Source organism: Carassius carassius, chromosome 27 (assembly GCF_963082965.1).
Source record: "Carassius carassius chromosome 27, fCarCar2.1, whole genome shotgun sequence".
Classification (NCBI taxonomy): Eukaryota; Metazoa; Chordata; class Actinopteri; order Cypriniformes; family Cyprinidae; genus Carassius; species Carassius carassius.
In genome coordinates, this window is record NC_081781.1 from 5653526 (window position 1) to 5676280 (window position 22755).

The 22755-nt window shown below is 34.6% G+C and overlaps 2 protein-coding genes across 4 annotated transcripts in view; one reads left to right on the forward strand and one right to left on the reverse strand.

Annotated features, from left to right (window-relative positions):
* The window catches only part of LOC132106525 (dehydrodolichyl diphosphate synthase complex subunit nus1), a 314847-nt gene extending 311740 nt beyond the window's left edge, over positions 1-3107 (forward strand). Inside the window, exon 6 of the transcript XR_009424151.1 lies at positions 3092-3107. The gene's annotated coding sequence lies outside the window, so the exon portion shown is untranslated. The remainder of the gene's footprint in view (positions 1-3091) is intronic.
* LOC132106524 (protein FAM184A-like) overlaps positions 1-20270 on the reverse strand; it is a 141938-nt gene extending 121668 nt beyond the window's left edge. For 2 of the 3 annotated variants that reach the window (XM_059512283.1, XM_059512282.1), the window contains exon 1: positions 19626-20270. In XM_059512283.1, the coding sequence (XP_059368266.1) occupies positions 19626-19805 (180 nt within the window). In that variant the 5' untranslated portion in view covers positions 19806-20270. The remainder of the gene's footprint in view (positions 1-19625) is intronic. The other variant, XM_059512284.1, reaches the window with a different exon arrangement.
* Between the last annotated feature and the right edge of the window lie 2485 nt (positions 20271-22755).

A 22755-nucleotide genomic window follows, 5' to 3' on the forward strand; every position in this document is an offset into this window, starting at 1 on the left:
AAATTGAATTTTAGTATGCATATCCAGAAACTGGTTGACAAATGCAAAAAAGCATTAAATATCATGAGGTGTTTAGCAGGAGTTGATTGGGGAGCATGTCGCCAGTCTCTTAAAATAATATATTGTGCTCTAATAAGATCAGCAATAGATTATGGCAGTATGGTATATTGCACTGCATCCAAAACACAACTCGTAAAAATAGAGGCAATTCAGTCACAAGCTTTGCGAGTTTGTTGTGGAGCGTTTAGATCCTCTCCAATAACAGCAGTGCAAGTAGAGATGGGTGTAATGCCTCAAGTAATTCGTAGGCTCAAGTTAAAGATGAGGTATTTTATAAGTATAAAGGGACACTTGGACAGTCACCCAGTTAAAATGGTGTTGGAGGATTGTTGGGAATATGGACATAAAAAGTTATCAAGTTTTGGATGGAAGGCCAGTGAGGAAGCCCGGAGAATGGGATTAAGTGACTTCAATGTTGCTCCTACTGTGGCTAGGTCAGCAATTCCTCCTTGGTTTTTCCCAATGCCTTTGATTGATACTCAATTGCTTAAAGAAAAGCATAACAATACAAATGGATTAGGAAATTTTAATATACAGCAATACATTGATCAAAGTTATTATAGTGCAGTTCAAATATACACTGATGGTTCAAAAGATCCAGAATCTGGGAAAACAGCAGTAGCGGTATATATTCCACTTTTTAACATTAGAATAGCAAAAAGAATATCAGATTATCTTTCAGTATTCTCTGCAGAAATTATTGCAATATGTCTAGCGCTTCAGTGGATAGAAGAAATCCAACCAACAAGGGTAGTGATATGTACAGATTCTTTATCCGCACTAAATAGCTTGGAAAGTGGAACATCATCAGCAAGGCAAGACATGATAAATGAAGTAATGCAGAGTCTTTACAGAACAAGACAGTATGGACTTCTGGTGAATCTTGTATGGGTTCCATCGCATATGGGTGTGAAAGGAAATGAGGAGGCTGATAATCAGGCTAAACAGGCATTAAATCATTCACAAATTGACATTGAAGTGGCATTAAGTAAAACAGAAATTAAAGTGATAATAGCTAAACAAATACAGGAAATTTGGCAGAAAGAATGGAATGAAGGAAAGAAAGGTAGACATTTTTACTGCATTCAAGGAAAAGTTGGGTCAGAGAGAAGAAGATTCGGAAACCGGAAAGAGGATGTTTTAATAACAAGAATGCGTATTGGACATTGTTTATTAAATCAAAGCTTACAAAGAATTGGTAAACATGAGAATGGAAATTGTGACAAATGTGGGTTAGTTGAAAATATAGAGCATGTCCTTTTAGAATGCGAAGCTTATGAAAGAGAGCGGTCCCAGTTAAGACATGCTTTAAGAAGTGTAGGAATCAATGAGTTGACACTTCAGGTTCTCCTAGGACAAGGTGCTAAACAATCAAGAGTTTATCATGAGTTATTTATATTTTTAAAGGAAACAGGATTATTTAATAGGATTTAAAACTCCATTATGTGTAAATTTTATATGGATATATATATATAATTTTTTTTTTTTTTTTTTTTTTTTTTTTTTTTTTTTTTTTTTTTTTAAAGAGTAGATCTAGTTTAAACTTCCTTTCCAAATATGCGCTTCACACTCCATATCAGTAGGTGGCGGGAATGCACCTTTTAAGTTGGTTTGCCAACCGCCATTAAATCCTAGAAGAAGAAGAAGAAGAGACGAGGAGTGAAGCTTCGCTTTTGTGCATGGTTCAACTCGTGTTTGAGCACACAAACACATCTTTTCCGGTGAGTTATGCTGCTTTTTCTTCTGTGTGGGCGTATTCAAACCGCGCCCTTCAGTGAAACATTAGAATCTGAATAGAGCGTTCAGCGCTGGGGCAGAGTCACATTAGATATAATGAAGTGAGACGTTGTATTCATATGGATTACTTTAGCACAGAATATTTGTTTTTGGCGGCACTTGTTTAGTTTAAAAGTAGACATGTCAGGCTTCTAATAGATATCTCTCTCATGTCTCTTGGTTGAGTATTCACGGAGTTACAGTTAATTTTAATGGCGTGTTTGTAAATGAAGATCAGCGCAGACAAGGGCTGCAGACAGCACACCTTGTTTGTTATCTTTATTTTATAAGTGCACAAAGTTTTGTTGTTATTATGTCTGTATACAAAAAAGTAGACCCTTTACAGATTCGATTGATGTATTGCTCTTATCTGTACGATCAAAACTGAAGGTGTAATTTAAGTTCTTTTCGGGGGTTATCAGGAGAAAATGACTCATAACGCGTATATGCGTTAATAGACTCCAGAGGGTTAGATAAATTATTATCTTAGTTCCGTTCAACTATTTGTGTCTGAAGTTTTATCATTGTCCTGTGTAACAAACAGGTAACGTAGGGAGCAGTTAACTTAGCTAGCTTCATATTAGCTGACTCGGATGCTCAAAACTATGTTTATTTATCTCTGAATATATAAATGTATGTTTTAATCATGAAAGATTTAATAGGATTCAACATACCAATATAATTACAAGCTTCTAAGTCGATTTTATATACAGTAACTTTACTTTTCTATGTAAACACGCTAACGTTAGATGGATGTGAATAACCGTTGCACTCTCATCATATTTTACAGCTTGTAAGTTTGCTGAAGTTTCATAGTTTGCACTTGAAATAAAATTCACTTCAGTAAATAATTTCTTGTCCTTTTTAAACTTTTCATTATCATTGGGAGACATGTATTCTGTTTTCAAAGTGACAGTTTTATTTTATTAAATAACTTGAGTAAGGGTGAGTAAGATTATGACGCTTAGGATTTTGGTAAACTTTAACAAAAAAAAATGCCATTGTAGGCTAGCTATTGTACATTATACATCATTGTGATTTGGGCACATACAATACTTTAAAAAGTATTTTAAGGTTGGATAAGTGCCGCGTTTGTTTGCAAAATTATGTTTTTTGTGCCACCCCAAAGTAACTACTGGCCCCTGCCTGGCCACCCCTATGAAGAATTCCTGGCTCCGCCATTGCATTTCTTTAACCTCATATTCACTTGTGGAAGCAATGGATCATCATTTGAGCAGAGCACTGAAACATTCACCTGCTGCTCTTCTCTGGGCACCCTCACTACGCTCTGCCTCAAAACACCTGAGGAAAGCAGAAATAATCTTTAACGGTCCACTGATAAGATGCTATTTATTTAAAAAAGGGACTTAGTCCTGCCGAAAGGATCACAATGTCTTTGCAGACCATTACACCGTGGACTTCTGCTCATAAAATTACATCAGCTGAAATAGGGGTGGGCGATATGGAAGAAATATCATATCACTATTTATTTATTTTTTTTAGAAATATCACAATTCACGATTTTATCACAATTCTTTGTCATGTTTGTTTTACTATTTTGCAAGTTGTCTGAGCATTCCAGTCAAACTAATTTCCCTATTATAAAGACAAAGCCTTTCAAGGTAACAAAAAAAGAGAAAAGAATGGCAGATATTTAGGCCAAAGAGGGCGAAGATAAAAAACCTTTTTCTTATTTTCTAATAACAAAGATAAAAGAATGACAAAGGTACACATTTACAACTACACATAATATACAAATAAAACAAATAGCTTTATTTTCAGGTACAATAAGTTTATTTAGCAGGAGAATTCAAGAAATTGAATGAACAAATATAAAAATAAAACACTATATAAACTGATGCTGATTCATGAAGCAACTTTATTAAATTTCTTCAGTCAAGAGCAGTGAGTGATTTTTCTCTTTGTATTTTGTTGTTTTATTAACATTAAAGGAATAGTTCACCCAAAAATAGAAATTCTGTCAGCTGTCTGTCAATTCTGACATAGTGTTATATTTTTTATATATTTCTTTTTACTTCTGAACATGAACGCTATTTTGAGGAATGTGGAAAACCAAACAGTTGCTGATCCACAGTGACTTCAATAGTATTTTTTGCTACTATCAAATTCAATGTGGACCAGCAACTGTTTGGTTATCCACATTCTTCAAAATATCTTCTTTTGTGTTGAGCACAAGAAGGAAATTAATACAGGTTTGGGACAACATGACAGTGAGTAAATAATGACAGAAATAAAATTTTAGGGTGATCTATCCCTTAACAGTATTGACAGTTGGCTGCATGTTTTATAGGCCTACTGTCCCTTTAAGACTTGCACGCATCTAATATATAGGCACGTATACGCTTTTCTCTCGACTGTTTACTTTCATTTTAGACAACCAACTTGAGTCTACATGTTAACCTTGTGTGTTTTGACAGTATTAGCGCAAAATATAACTTCATTAGTTCAATAATCAGGCGCTGTTTGACAGGCTTTAGGGCGTGCACTTCGGGTGTATGGGGCACTCAGAAAAAGCACAGGTCAGACCAGCATGTGAATGAAACATTTAAAAGCACATGCAAATAATGAGAGAGTAACTCTACCGCTGAGATAACACTGCTGTGAATGTACAGTACAGACCAAAAGTTTGGACACACCTTCTCATTCAAAGAGTTTTCTTTATTTTGATGACTATGAAAATTGTAGAGTCACACTGAAGGCATCAAGGGCTATTTGACCAAGAAGGAGAGTGATGGGGTGCTGCGCCAGATGACCTGGCCTCCACAGTCACCGGACCTGAACCCAATCGAGATGGTTTAGGGGTGAGCTGGACCGCAGACAGAAGGCAAAAGGGCCAACAAGTGCTAAGCATCTCTCGGGGAACTCCTTCAAGACTGTTGGAAGACCATTTCAGGTGACTACCTCTTGAAGCTCATCAAGAGAATGCCAAGTGTGTGCAAAGCAGTAATCAAAGCAAAAGGTGGCTACTTTGAAGAACCTAGAATATGACATATTTTCAGTTGTTTCACACTTTTTTGTTATGTATATAATTCCACATGTGTTAATTCATAGTTTTGATGCCTTCAGTGTGAATCTATAATTTTCATAGTCATGAAAATAAAGAAAACTCTTTGAATGAGAAGGTGTGTCCAAACTTTTGGTCTGTACTGTATGTGGTGTTGTACAGTATATGATGGAGGCACCAGAACTGCAGCTGATAGAATGAGCGCTGTAGCACGATACTACGATATTTCTTCACAAGCAGATCGTGGAGACATTTTTATCGTCCACGATCAAAAATCATTATATCGCACACCCCTAAGCTAAAACTAAATGGTCATAAGCAATAAATTTAACTTTCCAAAGTTCTAAACCAAGTGAATATTATGCCCATGCCCTTGTTTGTTTTGTGCTGAAATTTCCCTGGCATAAAAATGAAGTTTTATGATTAGACTGAGCGATTAGCTTGGGATAAAATCAACAGCGATGTTTTTTTTCTATAAAAAAATATTAAATATGCCGATTAATCAACTGTCTCCTCAAATTAATGGGATCTCCTGCAGTGTGGAACCGCTGGACGCCTCTTCCAATCATATATTAGGGACTAATCACTTCATTAGTATTCATAACCATGTTTCTGTGTAACTCTAGCAGGCTACTTCTAAAGAGTTTTCCACCATTTTTCAGCTGAAACATTTAGCAGACAAAAAGAGTTCAAGACAAAGGTCAGTCAAACAAGGTAAGGTTTCAAGTTAAGAACTTTAATGCAATGTAGGTGTCCACGCAAATGGCAAGTACACTCATTAGCCGCATCTAACCGGTACAACAATGGTTTATCTCAATGAGAACTTGGGTTGGGAATGGAACATTTCTCTTACAGATTTACCATCAGTTAATGGTTCATGCACATGTATTTTTCTGCCAATGCTTAAAAATGGTGAAATAACATACTGTGACCTGGCCCCACAACACTGCTATTCAATCTACAGAGCGGCTCATGAGCCAGTTCAGTTTAGTGAATGAAAACAAAACAAAACACAGCCCGAACAGTGCTGTCTTATTCCTTAATTAATGACTCTAATAAATTGGTTCTTTCTTTTGTCTGATTCTTGAAAGAATGGCTCATATGACTAGTGCAGCTATATTCCCAAAAGCATGACTCTTTTGAGTATGTTATTTTTAATGATTCAAATTCATACAGTGTGATCAGTTTAGTCCAATTGCTGAGCGAATCTCTAAATTCAGAACCGTACTAGCATACTATTACTATTTCTGCCATATAGGAAGAGTAGTATGCTAGTATGAGTCTGTTCTTCCTGTCTGATTCCCAAAAGCATGGCGGTTCTTTTTTGTCACCAAAACATTACAGCTCAATCAGTTTAGTCGGATTCCTTTGCAAATGAATCTTGTGATTCAGATCACTTCCGACGTGACTGATGACCAATTACCTTACGATTTACTTTTTTAAACAGTATCTTTTATTGATCCAAACAATAAAATATGGCTTGAATAATACTGTTAAGTTACAATGTTCTTAAGGCTCATGAGATATAACAAATTAGATGTAAAAATATTTCATATAACAACATCTCAAAAATATTTAAAAAAATATAATTAATGAAATTTTAGCACTTTTTTTTTTTGGTTTTTGGACTGCATTTATGTCATCTTTAAAAAGACAGCGGAAAGTCACAAAGTCTGTGTAAATGAAAACCATTATTTTATGCATTTATTATCTGAAACAATCCCATCATGTGACAATGTAACTGTATTTCTTTCTTTTTAATATCTCTTTTTCTTAACAGTGAAAGAATCAGTAGTGGAACCATTAAGGAAACAGAAACGGTAACACGTAGCAAGACTGAAATAGTAAAATTCTTTTAAATTTCCTTACCATTGACAACAAAATGCGATTTTAACAGACATCAACTTGACGTCAGGTTAAAAATTGCTCTTATTCTAGCCTCAATTCATCAGCGCTCAGAGCTTATCAGTTAAAATGTGTGAGGGTGCTTCACTGGAGAAAGCTGAATGAGCTTCTTATCACTGATTGCGCGTTTACCTTGAAGGCTTAGCCGATTCAGAAACACGATAGCACTGGGATGCTGATTGCCTGCTAGAAGCAGTTTCGAGTGAATGGAAAGAAGTCATCTCAGAGGCCAAATGAAATAATAGCGAGTGGGAGAGCTTTATCTACACTGAAAAAAAAAAATTCCGTAAAAACGGATAATGTACTGGCAGAAAATTACTGGGACATTTTCCGTAACCTTTACGGACACTTCCTTCAACATTAAAACAGAAAATTCTGTAGATTAACATTTTCTTCCGTACCATAAAAAAAAATCCATTATGCAGAGATTTAAAAAAAAATATAGCATAGGCCTATATTTTGTAGCAAATCATACCAGTACAATATGTAAAAACTGAAAATGGTTTATTTTTACCTCATGTGAACATTCTTAATGCGTTCAGTAGCTTTTATTTGCATTAAACAGGTGAAGACAAAAATATTATGACATCAATTAATTTAACAATGTGAAAAGCACCATTGAAAATGCTTGTATTATAGAACACTTTTTAGTTTTTAACAGCAACATGCTGAAAAAAGAAAATATGAGCAGGTACCTGTACAATATTGGTGTTGCACCAAATATGGTCACAAAGAAAGATTTTCAAATACATGGGGTAAAAATTAATACAAAGACAGGGCTGTCATTATTAACAATTGCTACAGACTTATAGTCAATAGTCAAATGAAATGACATAATTTTCCAATAGAACACATTATTTAAAAGCACAACATGTGAATTCTGTCACATCAGTTAGTTTCCCTCATACCGTTCCAAATCCATACGATTTCCATTCATCTTTGAAACAAAAATGAAAAGTATTTTTAATGAAATCTCTGCTTTCTGTCCCTCCATTGACAGCCTATGCAACTACCATTTCAAGGTCTAATACAGTATAGCTGTCAGATTTCATTAAATTGGATCTTCATTATTGTTCCAAAAATGAACAAGTCTAATAGGATTGGAATGAGATTTTTCATATAATATTATGGGTGAACTAAACCTAGTTAGATTAACTAACTTTTTATTCATGCTAAATTGTCTGCATCTACAATTGACATCAAAAAAAAAAAAGCTTATACAGCATTTGAAAATAAAGAACAAAGATTTATGCACTCATGCCTGACATTTTAATGTCAAACTAAGAGAACTATACAATCTAAATTAAGATCAGGGCTCCAAGTGTTTGTGTGCTTTTAGTATCTCTTGCCATGTGCCCGTTTGAGGAAACTACTTTTTTTTTTTGCTGCATGTTCAGTCCAAGTCCTAAGTTGAGATTTGAAAAAAAAAACTTGGAATCTAGAAGTAGTTCATACATGAGTCTTGGAAGAGTAGATTCCCTTCATCTGAACCTTTGACGCTCGTTCAGGATTTCTTCACAGGAAGACTGTTAATGACAAGAAATGAAAATGAATTAAAGTGCAAGTTAAATTAAAGTACAGAGTAATGTGCAGAACAGGTTGAGATTGAATTATCAAGTTCCATTTTAAACATTGCTTATAAAATGCTAAACTTGCATTTCCAGTGGTCTCCAATTGCATCGGTCACGTGATCTTGTCAACAATGTTTTATGAAATACTTAAAGAGATCATTAGTTCACATAAAAATGAAAACTGTCATTAATCACTCATCTTCAAGTCGTTCTAAACCCGTAAGTCATTCAATTATCTTCAGAACACAAAATTAACGTAAAATTACAGTTGAACTACTGATGTCACATGCACCATTTTCACGATGTCCTTATACTATATTTCTGTGCCTTGATCGTGGTACTTGCTGTCTATGGAGGGTCAGAAAGCTCTCAGATTCCATAAAAATATCTTAATTTGTGTTCTGAAGATGAATGAAGGTCTTACAGGTTCGAAACAACAAGAGGGTGAGTAATTAATGACAGAATTTTTGTTTTTGAGTGAACTAACCCTTATTATTTTCAACGAAATGTCAACATAACAAAATGCTTTTTCATAACAAAATGCGTTTCATTCTATATGATTCTTACATTTGTATGAATTCCAGCGTATAGGTGCCATTCTCCTTTAGATGTTTTATGTTTAAAATAAAACAAAGGGAATGTGTAGCTCAGCCACAATGGGAGAGGAAATGGTAACTTGACAGCAATCTGGAATCACCAATAACAATAAACAAAGAAATGATAAACAACACATTGTAAATTCAGAAAGCCACTCCAAACATTGATTAAATCTTTCCTACAACAACTTCACAAACCAAGTTAACTGAATAAATGACTCCATGACTAATTTCTTGTCAGTGTTGAACATCCCTAATGGTAAATAAATATGGAACCATATGGATAGCAAAATTTAATTTGAAATATGCAAAATGGCAATGCAATACATAAAATGCCAATGTAGTTTTGTATTTTAATTAACATTTTACCATACATGTGTCAAATTTAGTGCAAAATGAAAACTCAGTTATATAATTTACATTTGCCATTTACTACACTAGTTTTAATATGGAAATTAAAAACATTTGAACACTTTATAAGTTGCAAAATTACAGTGAAAATGTATTACCCAAATTTATTAGATATATTTAACATGTCCAAGCAAAAAATTTAGCAAAATTATTATTAATTGCCGTTTTTCCTAAATGCATTTAGACTTGGGGGTAGGACACTTAATTGCATTTTCATCATAATACCTCATGAAATTGTAGCAAGAATGCATTCTGAGACAAATGTGCAGCAAAATGGCGATTTAAATCTTTTATTTTTCTTAAATGCATTGACTCTTACATACAAGACGTTTCAATACCATTGTGAGCAGTGAATTTAGTTTAAGTCAGTGTGGAGAGCGTTTAGTTGACTGAATATTGACATATTGTGCGTCCTGTTGCAGAGCCCCACCTTGATGTAGCCTAACAATTGACAGGTCAGGGGCGTGATGTATTTCCAAATGCATTTCAAATCCACACTGACTTTGTTCATCGCGAGGTATAAAGTGAAAATGCGACTGAAACATCTTGTAAGTGTCAATCCACTTCTTCAATGCACTAAGAATAATAGAAATTTAAACCACCATTTTGCGGCACCTTTGGCTCACAATGCATTCTGAAATTCTTACTGCATTTTGCTACAATTATCACGATGTATTATGATGAAAATGCAATCCCAAGTGTCCTACCCCCAAGTCAAAATTTATTTAGGAATAACAGCATTTAAATGATAATTTTACCAAAGTTTTTTGCTTGGACATATTAAACATATCTAATCAATTTGTGTAATATATTTTCATTTTAATTTTGCAACTTATAAAGCATTAAAATATGTTTTATTTTGCATATTAACCACATCAACTCTGGGGACCCACCGGTGGGTCCAATATTGCATATGCCTAATTCTCAAAAAATCAAAATAACAGCTGAAGTGGTTTTAAAATGATTGTAGGAAATAGCAAATGTAAACAATATAATAGTTTTTTCATTTTCATTTTGCACTAAATATTGGACATGTAGGGAAAAATGTATATTAAAATACAGAAACACATTGCCGTTTTACATATTGCATTGCCATTTTGCATATTACATTTCTAATTGAATTTTGCTACACATATGATTTCATAAATAAAAACGTAATAAATAAAACATAATACAAACCCATTATAAGAATGCAGGGGGTGCTTGGGATGCAAAGTACAGCAGCAATTATGACCTGCCATTAGAAAAGAAAATGAAAAGAAACAGAAACACCATCAATGTCATGAACTACTGTCCCTTTAAAACATGACTTGCATCGACGGACATCTGACACATCCCTACTCTTCATCAGTCAAGACTTATTAACTTATTTGAGACTCTCACTCGCCAAAAATGTTCATTTTGACAATTGTGCGTGCTTTTGTCTGTGTAAGAGTGAGATAACTTGTATGAAGCGGGATTCTCTGCTTGTGCATGAGCATGTGTGCATTCACAGACAGTGTGCCAGTAAAGTTACAGAATTAACAAGCCGATGAAATGTCTAAACCTACCTCGTTTGGCAGAAAAGGTGTGTTATCCTTGAAGAACTCCGTGATATCAGATCTTCACCTAGTCGTATAATGTCTTTAAAATAAAAAGTCGTAACATTAATGTTGTCTTCTTCAGCTCCTGTTGAAGGCACAAAGCGCTCTAAACACAGTTGTACCGCACTTCAGATTTAACGTGATCACAGCTGCTCAATATCATCTCAGAAACATTAATATGCCTGATGCTTTACGACACGCTCATTAACAAACACGTTACACCGCATCAACAACAATAAAAAGTTAATAAACCTTTATTAATAAAACTAAAAGTGAGCACTGTAACACGTACCTCCACGTCGAGTAACGTTAAGATGTGACGGTATGCTGAAAATGTTGAATGCGACGACTTTAAAATGAGATTTTGACCAAGACTATCTCCGTGAATAATGGCGCTTGCGAAAGCACTGGTTTCGCGCCGATTGTCAACTGAGCTTCTTGTACCCACAATGCAAAGCGTAATTAAAAAAAATGGAGAAACACCTGTAAAAAGAAAATACGGACAATTCCTTTAAATTATTACGGTATATTGTACTGTATTTTTACGGACTTTTTTTTACAGTGTACAGTAGCAGTGCAGAGGTAGACTTAACAACCTGCCCTAGGCAGAAACTCGCAGTCAATAATGAGTTCAGGATATGAACTCTGCAGGAAACAGTGGGCTGAATTGCAATTTGCATAATTCTACTGTATGCACTAAAAAGATTTACTGTCAGTCATGGAAAAGTGCATACTTTTGGTAATGTATTAAAACAGTACTGAAACATAATTTCAAGTCAAAGAAATGATTGTGGAAGCCGCACAGGATGAAAAAGAAATTCATCCCCAATGTCTGTTGTTTTTTTTTTTTTTGCAATTCTGAGTTCATATCTCACAATTCATACTTTTACTTCCTAATTCTGCAAAAAAAAGTCAGAAGTGTGAGATATAAAATCTGAATTGCAAAATATAAACACGCAATTGAGAGATATAAACTTGCAATTGCAAGAAATTAATTCTGTCTAAAGTAGACTCAAAATAAAGTGTAACCTTGCTTTTTTATTTTGTGAGGGGGAAAAAGAGAATTGTGAGATGTAAACTCATAATTGGAAGAAAAATAGGTTATTAGCTTAATATTAGCTCAAACATTTGTTAATTAACAAGTTTAAGTATTAATAATTACTTTTTATTTTTACAAATACTTTATACTTTTGATGCTTTTAATAGATCAAAAGTGGCAGTAAAGACATTTATAATATTACAAAAATATTTTTCTATTTCTATTTCCAATGTTTTCAACATTGATAAAAATAATAAATGTTCTTCTTGAGTAAATTGAGCAAATTAGAATGATTTCTGAGTGGAAATGTGACGCAGAAGACTGGCGTGATGGCTAATAAAAATTCAGCTTTGCATAGCAGGAATAAATGACATTTTAAAGTATATTCAAATAGAAAACAGTCATTAGTAATTGCATATATTTCACAGTAGTGATATTTTTATAGTATTTTGAATAAATACAGTAAATTTAGCCTTGGTGCGCATAAGAGATTTCTTATTAAAAAAAATTAAACCATTTGTACCAATTCCAAACTGAAAGGTAAGTCAGTTACTGTATGTGATATTGATGATAAAAAAAATGGAGTGGCAGAACAAGGGACAAAATATGGAGGTGGTTGATTATGAAAGTGTGAGGTCTCAAAGTCAGCCCTTTTTAGCACCTTCTGATGTGAAAGGACAAGACATATTGGGTCCCTCAATCCTAACTGGACATTTTCTACCACTGCCAAAACTTTCTACAAGCACAGGGGAAGAGAAGTCTGCAAATAAAAAGAAAGGCAAGAAATCTGTCAGATGGCTCAGATGAATGAAATGTGAAGTCTGCGGTCCACTGGGCCTTGCCAATCTGTCGGGGGTCTGATGAGGTGAGAGAACCCTCAACAAAACTCTGTGCAACAACACACAGTTTTTTTTTTATTTCCACTGTGTAAAGAACTCGAAACAAATTTGGGCTGCAAGGAGTGGAAAAAAAGATGAAAACATTCTTTTATCTTTAGTTTTCCTCCGCCCTCCATTGCTGTTTTCAGCGACGAGGGTGATGACAGAAAGGGGCTGGGCAGAGAAGACAGCAGGGCCCCAGCAGCGCAGGGCTTTAGGGAGCATAGCCTCCCTCTCCTGTCAGCACTGACCTGCTACAATAATGCATGCACAGCGTCTTTATCACCTAGGCCTTTCCCAGCACAGAAATAAAACCTAAAGTGTCTATTGCTCGGGCAGAAATATAGATTTTTTTTTTTAGATTATCTTGCTTCCCACACCAATGCATTTTTTCTATGTGTTGTACAAATGTATGAATAAGAGTCCCCTGTTGTCCTTTTACATCAAAATCCACCAACATATTTATTTAGAACAGTTTCGGCTTGTGCATATTTCTCTCCTGATTCAGATGAGACCATTTTTTTTTTACTAAAGAAAGCAATATTATGGATAGAGGACTCATTTTTCCGTTGGAAGCAATAGTTTAAAGTTAAAACCCATCTACTGTAGATCTCAGATGGCCAGGGGGTGAATATATTTTCAGCATTTGGTTGAATTATTTCTTTAAATGTTATAATGTAAAATAGTTTTCAAGCTAATACACATGAGGGTTAAAATATAAAGCAGATCATAGAGTTTTCTAGATGCTCAGAAGGGAATAAATTACCATGAGACTCAAAGGCAAGAACAGAGATAGACAAAATGTGCAAAAACACCCATTTCATATCCTTTGAAGTGGATCACAGCTGTTATTTATATGACCCCATGAAACAACCGTCTGCTGGCATGAAAACACAACAGTTTAATATTGAAGGTTGCTCAATGATGTAGATGCAGGTTAAAGATCCATGCTTTTAGTTGATTATCTCCAATGATTATATCACCCGGCGTGAATGGAAGTGTGTGAGGGAGAGAATTGTCTGACCACACACGAGTGAACATTGCTTCAATGTTCTCTGTGTTTTCTGACCTGCGCTGTGAACCCATGATGGATCAGAGTTCTCATCAAAGTAGTGTGAAACCCATTTCCAAACTGTACCTCCACATTTAACTATGTCTAATAGTCACAAATCATCTAGATATTCTAACAGCACAAAATATGCTTTGTATAAATAAATACTAGTAAACATAACCAACTAAAACATCTGTCATGTCACTAGAATGAGAAAAATCTATGCTAATTGTGTCATGAATAATTGATTGTGATCAGTCACGGCATTCAATACATGGCAGCAAAAGGAATATAATTACAACTAAAAAAAATAATGTACTAGAACTATATTTGAATATTTTCATAAATATAAATAAAAACATTCTATAAAATAATAACAATATAATTTACTAATTAAAAATTATTTTTCAAAATATATACATTTATGTATATACACACACATAAATACATACATAAACAAATTATATTACAGATAAGCCATCTGCACATGATTGTGATGAGTAACCTTATATCGTCAAGTAGCCCCTCAATTCATGAAATTCACATTTTTGCTAATATAAATGTTTTCAATTAAAGTTGAACATAAGGTGCATGCGTATTGCTTAATTGAATGAAGTCAGCAATAGTGCAAAAACTGTTCTTTTAAGGTTAATATGACATTTGCTGATAAATGATTAGGTCTTGACATTTGGCTCTTTTACTCCACTTTCACCTCAAATTGAATATAACAAGAACGATATTCCACATCCAAAGTTGAAACATTCAGGAGATGGGATTCTGAGCAAACAACAACAATAAAAAAAGGATTTCTTCTCAGGCTGAATAAACCTATTGGTGTGTCATTCCATGTACAAATTTGTATGTCTAAGTTTTGTAGTAGAGGTAGAAATTATGTATGCTGCATGCTTATTAACTAAAGAAGATATACATTCAAAAAAGTATCTGGTCTTGATTTTCTAACTGGGTGGCATCAAGTTACAATTTCCCAACAAGGCTGCTTGGTGCTTTTAGAAGGTACTGTAAGCATGCAGCACCATTTCTCTGTGCTATCAGAGTAAGCAAGCTGTTCCCGAAAGGAAATATTGTTATATTTCTGTCCTCACATTCACTATTGCACCTAAGCCCCATGTGCCCTGGGCTTCCACCATCTGCTGTGTGGCAGGCAGCCTGTGCCTCCCTAGATAATGCAAGAATCATATTAACCCCTGGATTATGACACACTCACATCCTCCTCTCATGCCGTGATTCAAACACAGAGGTTACAACTGACTTCACATGCCAGGCCACATAGAACAGAAGCACCAGCTGCCATAACCCACAACAATCACATGCTAATCTGGTCATTTGAAGGAACTGACTTTTATGAGGAACATTTTCTTTTAAGACAATATTACAGGATATAAAACGTAATTAAAATATGGCCAATTAAAAGAGAATGACCCATTTCAGCACCCCTATGGCAACTCAGTCATACCTTAGACTTTATAACGTGGCATTCAATCTTGCATAAGCTTTAGTGAGAATATAATGTAAATGTATGTTACATAACATACAAGAATACTTCTCAGTAATGGTTTGACGCAATATATATCCAAGGGATAAAGCCAAGCTTGAACTACTTTTGTCTCAACTGGCGAATCATAGCCGTGTTATTTATTTCTTATTAGATTTATTGATTTTCAATGGCTACATTATTCTCTAATTATACAAACTACTCTCTAAGAGTCTGCATAGCAGCTTGATTAAAAATCCTCACTTAGGGCAACATTTTTCATGAAAATGATACTGGTTTGACAATTGTACAGAGTAGATTGGGGAATATTTCTTTATTACAGCCACATTTAAAATAGTAGAGAATCTTTATATTTATATATGTATGGCCAATATACAGTATGGGCCATTAAAATGTAATATTTGTACAGTTGAGTGATTTTGTAATACCCTAAGTTTATAAATCCCCTTGCAGAATTTATAATATAACAAACTAAAAAAGTATTTTGTTTCATGCAATAGCATAAATCAGGGCGCAAAATGCAATTTTATGTCTTATCTTGCAGATTCGCTCTACTGTATGGCCCATTAAAATTGAACTTATAGAATGAAAAAAAGAAAGCCAACCATTTATTATTACCATTACAAAAAGACTTCAATCTCTGAAAGCATACAGATAAAAAAATAAATAAACAACAAATAAGAAAGACAGCAAAGTCTGACAGAAATGGCTTCAACGGCTCAGTAAAGATGATAATTAGATATATAAAGCTCCAGCTACTGAAAGAGCATTTGTTTGAGAAGCATAAAATGTTTTTGCACAAACAATCTGTGGGAGGTAATTGAATTGCAGTGTGATGCTTCTGGAGTTTATTGATACCCATCAGGAGGCTGTGAGATCCAGACTGGGCCCATATGGAGACTGGGAAGTGTGGATGCCAAGGTAAACCATAACCAGAGAGAAAAGGCCAGTCAGAGAGACTGGTTTCAACTCCATGAGTCTATCGAATTATGTTGAGCACCACATGAGAATGTGGCTCACAAAGTCCTAATGCACTAACAATGCACTTAACTGTGAAAGACAGAAAACGTTAAAAACATAAAAATGATAAAAAGTTCCTCTTAAAACACTGTGCACTCAGGATCTTGGGGTCTCATTACAGCTTTACTCAAACCAGCTGCATAAAACTTCAGCGAGACACTTGCTGTAATGTCTGCTGCATATCACACAAAAATGCACTTTTTTGCTATTGGACACTTTAGGATAACAGTACAAACTTTGCAAAGTTTTGTACCAACCAGTAATTATTGAACCAACGATGAAAGTGGTCATCATTTTACTTTCTTTCTTACTTTAGAAAAAAAAGGGGAAAAAAAGGAATTTTGTGAATTTCAATGCATGGGCAAACCAGAAAAAAAAAAGAAAGTAAGAAAGGCAAAGAGATTTAGAATGACATGGTGAGTAGATGACAGAATTTTAATTTTTTAGTGAACTATACTTTTAAATTTACATTCGGTTGCATTTTTGGTGTCATTTCAATTGCCTTGTGCATTTCACACAAAAATGCAAAATGTTTATCCAATAGCACAATATGAAAACTATAAGTTTTGTATCCAAATTGACTGATTTATTGATTTAACTTTTATTTAAATTTAATTTTCTTTATGATCAACATTTGATTTAATTTCTTCCTCTGAACACAAAGATTTACTTTGAAAACACAAGTATACTTTGAAAGCCATGTAGACCACACATACTGTATTATAGGACCACTTTGACTTTCTTTGTATGGGAAAAAATAAATTAATAAATAAAATGAAGAAAAACTCAAAGTTTGGAACGACATGTGGGGGAGTAAATGATGACAGAATTTTTATTTTTCAGTAAAAAATTTCTCAACCAACAAACCAGTGACCCCTATGGATGGGCTAAACATCCAGTACAAAGCACAAAGAATTCTAATGTGATGCAAACATCACAAATTCTAAAATGCTCCTTGCACTATTTTAATGACACATCAACTCCTCATGCCTCGCATATCCTTTAAAAGCAATGACCCAGGTGTCCATGTTTAATGAGAGTCTGACAGGTACATCAATACTCAGCCAAAGCATTGTAATCTCATTTATGAGGCACAGCCCGAGCTCCCTAAGGACGAATGAACTTCAGTCAGTGTCACTGTGCATGTGCAAGAACTGCAGTCATAAACCAGCAGATCTTCTGAAAGTCGTGAATGAACTAAATAAGTGTATGGTAAATTATGATTCAAGGAAAATAAAGTCACACACATGGATGTCTCAGGTTCAATAAAATATGTATTTTGTTGCTCACTTTGTATTCCTGATCCAGTTTCTTTACTTATGGTTAGACAACAAACACAGATCAAGGCTTGCCAGAAGACACAATAAAAATCAACAATCTCAGACAGAATAGATGCTTTGGCTGAAGATATTATATGTGATTTGTCTATAATACTAATCTTCAAAAGCAGACACTTATAGAGGTCCAGTTCAGTAATTATATCAAAAAATGATTCAAGACAAATTTGCTAATAAATCATTCTGACATTTTGTGAATCAGTTTAATCAATTCTTTACAAGAGAAGCAAGCAACTCATAACTCTTTTCCTCCCTTGTAATAGAGCGAGGCTTTGGGTATGAGAAGAAGGTATATTTAATTTTGTTCAATAATACTGATCTATAATATACGGATCCAGTAATTATATTAACAAACAATGTGACAGATTCGCTAATGAATCATTCTGAGAACTAATCTGACCAATTCATTACAAAAGAGCCAACTCGAAATAATGATTGTCTCACACAAACTGAACATCACTATGACTCTTAAATAACTTTAGCTCTACACACCATTCATATCTAGCTCATTAAATATTTTATTTAGAATTCACTATAGAAATGTCCAGGTCTGCAAACTCAAATTATATTTTCAGGTTGTCCATCTAATACCTGAAAATGAATAGCTGAAGCAGGCTTTGGAAACATGCCATTCTCATATCTCAGTCAGGCTAAGAGGATCATACTAAACAGCAGGTGTCGATAATATTCACAGATTAAACCACAAATATAACATACATAACCATTAATAATAATGATAATAACAACAATAAAATGCTATGATGGCATTTATCATATACAAATTGAATTTAAGCAAGCTTTAACCAAAGAACACATGTCCCAGAAACCACAGGAGCACATAAAGGGGTTCAAAACAACCCGTACTGGGTTCATAGATAAAAGTCAGCTATAACTAATGTGTTTTTGTGTGAAATACAAATTTGCCTAGCAGGCTTTGCAGATTAAGTAGCTATGATACAATATGGGTTTTGGGCAGATTTTGCACTGCTTCCTTTTAAGGGAACAGCACCAGTTGGAAATTCCATTCATTTCAATTTCACTAATTCATTATTATTACTTTCAGTTCTCATTGTGGGAATTATGTAGTGTCCAAACATGCTAATAAATGAAAATAACTTTTTTTTAAGTCACTCTGCGAACCCTGAGTTTCCCTCAACCTCATGAGATGCACAGAGGAATGCTTTTTAAACAGTATTAAGGAGTACACATGCTTGCAGCACACTTGTGCTTTTTTGCATGGTCTGGCCCGGCCCATACAAACAATATTTATTTGTCAGTATTTTTTGGGGATATAAATCAGTCAGATGTGACTGGTACTGTAATCTATTAATTAAAGAGGCCCATCAATTATTCTTTAAGATTAAGCCAGAACAAACAATAATTTTTGATGATCGTTTATTTATATGAAATAACTATTTTTTGACAATATTTCTCTGAACCTATAATCAAAAGTGTTATTTATAATTGAGATACTATTAGAGTTTTTATTATTATTGTGCATTAGTTTTTATGTTTACATTTTAATTCAAGTTAGAATTTTAGTAAATTATTATTTTCATTTATTAAATAAATAGTATTTTTTAATTCATTTTGATAACCAAGAAATATGACTATTTTGGTGAGACTTCCATGCAACCTTTTTGTGGAATACACATGGCATATCACGAAATGAATTGTTTTTAATCAATAAAGATTTCCACCGCATCTGCTAATTATGACCCCATTATGAATTCTAGGGTTAATCCGGATAGCAGGCCGGCCTGTTGTCATTTGGATGGGGGTCTCCGGTGGCACCTCCAATGCGCATCGCTCGAACAGCACACATGGCATTACGCATCCCCAAAACGCGCACGAAATTACCTTGGTCAGCTGTGCAATCTTCTTGCTCATCTTCAGATGGAGGTCCTGCGTGTATTCGAGGGTTAACCCAGACGGGAAGGACGTGCTGGTGGATGTAGAAGTGGAGGTGCTGTTATATTTCCCCGTCGAAGCGCTGCCAGCGGGGTTGTAGTAATGCTGCCAGCCCGCTCCAGTCGCCATCTTCAAGATATTATATTACTATGGCTGTTATATACAGACTGTAATGGCAAATGGTAAAGACAGATGATCCCGAAAAAGCAAAAACTAGAGTGACAATGAAGGCGTTAATCCACAAAAGTCATTATTTCACCCTGATTCAAATCATCTGCTCTTATTGTAGTCTGTTAGGAATAGTAAGCGAAAGCGCTGAGATGAACAGCAGTTCAACCGCACATCTCGCTGCTTTCCTTGTTTCTTGTGAACTGAGTCACTGACAGTAGATTTGTAGGAGGAATACATCAAATGTTTTGGATTCCCGGCAGGTGCGTCGCGTTGAAAACGCCGACGGCGCGTCTAACACGTTTATAAGAAGCGAGAGCCGGTGCAGGTGTAATCCAGGTTCGAGGCATCTCTATCGGATGCCGCGCGTGCGTCTGTGCGAGCGGTGTTGCTGCACTGAGTCTGTTACCATGGATCATCTCAACAGTTTACATTATGTCAGTGACGTCAGTTCCGTCGGTCACGGTTCCTTTCATCTCCGCCTCCTGACTCTCCTCCGTTCTTTTCTTTTGAATTGTGATGTAATGCGAAAGTCGTTTAAAAAGTGATTTTGCAAATGTCCCAGTAGGTGGGTGGACAGGACCTAAAATAAGATATTATTCTATTTTTTTTTAAAGTATTTTACTTTAAGCGTATACAGCTAAACGGTTAGTATGCAGAGTAGTGAGGATAAACGAAAAAAAGAAAAAAGAAATAGCCATTAGGCCTATATATTATATTATATATTTTACAATTTTTAGTATTTGTAGCTATTTAATATAAAACACGAGGGCTAGTTGTCACTGTTTGATCAAGTTATTTCTCAAGATTTATTTTTTTAAAGTAATTTTATTTACAGACAATATATGCTATGTATACAGTTTAAATACATAAACAAACAAATAAAAATAAAATACTAGCACACCTTTTGTGACAACATGCCCCAAATGCATATGGAATATGTCGTGAAACTTTTTAGCAAAATTGAAACAGTAAAAAAAATTATGCAACACAATAAATTATATTTAAAAATACTGAATTCAACCACATAAAGATTAATCAACTAAGAAAAAAAGGTTGTTAATAATAACAATATAAAGAAAGCAATCTCTTCACAGAAATTAAATAAGCAAATGGTTGTTTGAAAAAAAGCACTTTGCTATTTTTTATTTTACAGTAAATGTAGAGGAGTTTGTTTTTTCATCAGAACGGATTTTGAGAAATTTAGCATTACATCACTTGCTCATCAGTAAGTGGGTGCCGAATGAGAGTCCAAACAGCTGATAAAAACATCCCAATGCTCCACAAGTAATCCACATGACTCCAGTCCACCAATTTATGTCTTATGAAGCGAAATTGACTTTTCACTGGATGAAGTATTTTTATAGATTATGGATTGTATTTTGGCAAAAACAATATTGATGGATTTGATGGCCTTGATGGATTTGTTTATTACAAACATGCAGATTTTCACTTCACAAGATGGTAATTGATGTACTGAAGACAAGTGGGTTACATGTGGATCATTGTGATGTTTTTAACAGCTGTTTGGACTCTCATTCTGATGGCACCCATTCACTGCAAAGGATCCACTGGTGAGCAAGTGATTTAACACTGAATTTCTCCAAATCTCTTCCAATGAAGAAACAAACTGGCATGAAGGAATTCAATTAGATTTTCAGGAAATTGACATTTTAGGATGAAATATTCTAAGACATTTTTATATACTTTGTATTACCATTATTACGCAGAAACTGCAAAGTTTGTAGAAATATGAAGGCTGTACCACTTTTTTCATCATTCTCTGCCACTTTCACCTGAGATGGCTGAAAAATATGGTCTAAGGAATGAATCACCTGGGAGAGCAGGTATTGTGAAAAGACAAATGGCCTGCTATTGTTATTCTCCAACTAGCCTTGCATGGTACAGCCCATGGATAGGACTCTGTTTCAAGACACATAATACCCCTGAGTTGCTTTGGTTGTGTTGTTGGTGTTGATTATGCTCATATTGGAGTTAGTTAGTTTCTCAAGAGCCAGGATTATTATTTAAAATGCAAAATTAACCCACCTCAGAGGCACAACAAAAGTGTTGCATTTGTAGATAGGCTACTGTCATGTGCAAAATCTCTCTAGAAATAAGAGGTTGACCCCCCCCCCCCCCCCCCCAAAAAAAAACCTTAATTTGATAATTTGATACTTAAAAAAAAAAAAAGCAAATGGAAATGCTCATAAGTCCAACTTCCTCCAGGGCTCAGTTAAATATAACTGACTGCACATTGCTGGCAAAAATGTTGCCTTGCCTCACTTTATTTCCTCTTTTGCAATGAGTTAGGAACCACACTGAGAAATGTATAATCTAAAAGAAAATGAGAAATGAAATAATACACTGCAAATTAGAATGACTACAGTACACAAAGAAAAAAAAGGAAACCATTCAACAATGAATCATTCACAGTAAGACTAGCCCTGTTTAGCCTGTTTATATCAACATATGAACATTCATATCTTTCAAAAGAAATGCTGAATTTACGTAAATTATAGTGCCCTAGTAATGGTAACCTATAAACTAACATGTTAAACTACTTGGAATAAAATAAGTTTAGCTTTTTAAATATGTTATATTATATCAGTTTGTTTATTGTACATTATAATGGACTTTTTTTTCTTAACAAGGGCGTTAATAAAATATATAATAGCCTGTTTATTTTATTTTGCAATGATGTAAATATACCTGGTCTGTTCACATATAATGGCATGATTCTTCCTTTTAAAATGACTATTTTATAATTCAAATGAGTTTTAAAGCAGTCCTTGGCAGAGAGGACATTGCATTCAGCTGAGCTGAGTTGCTAGGCAATAGTTTGCTAAAGCTCTTATTCAGGCCATGAAAGGTTGAAATGCAACCAGAAAGAGATAAGTAAGAGTAGCCT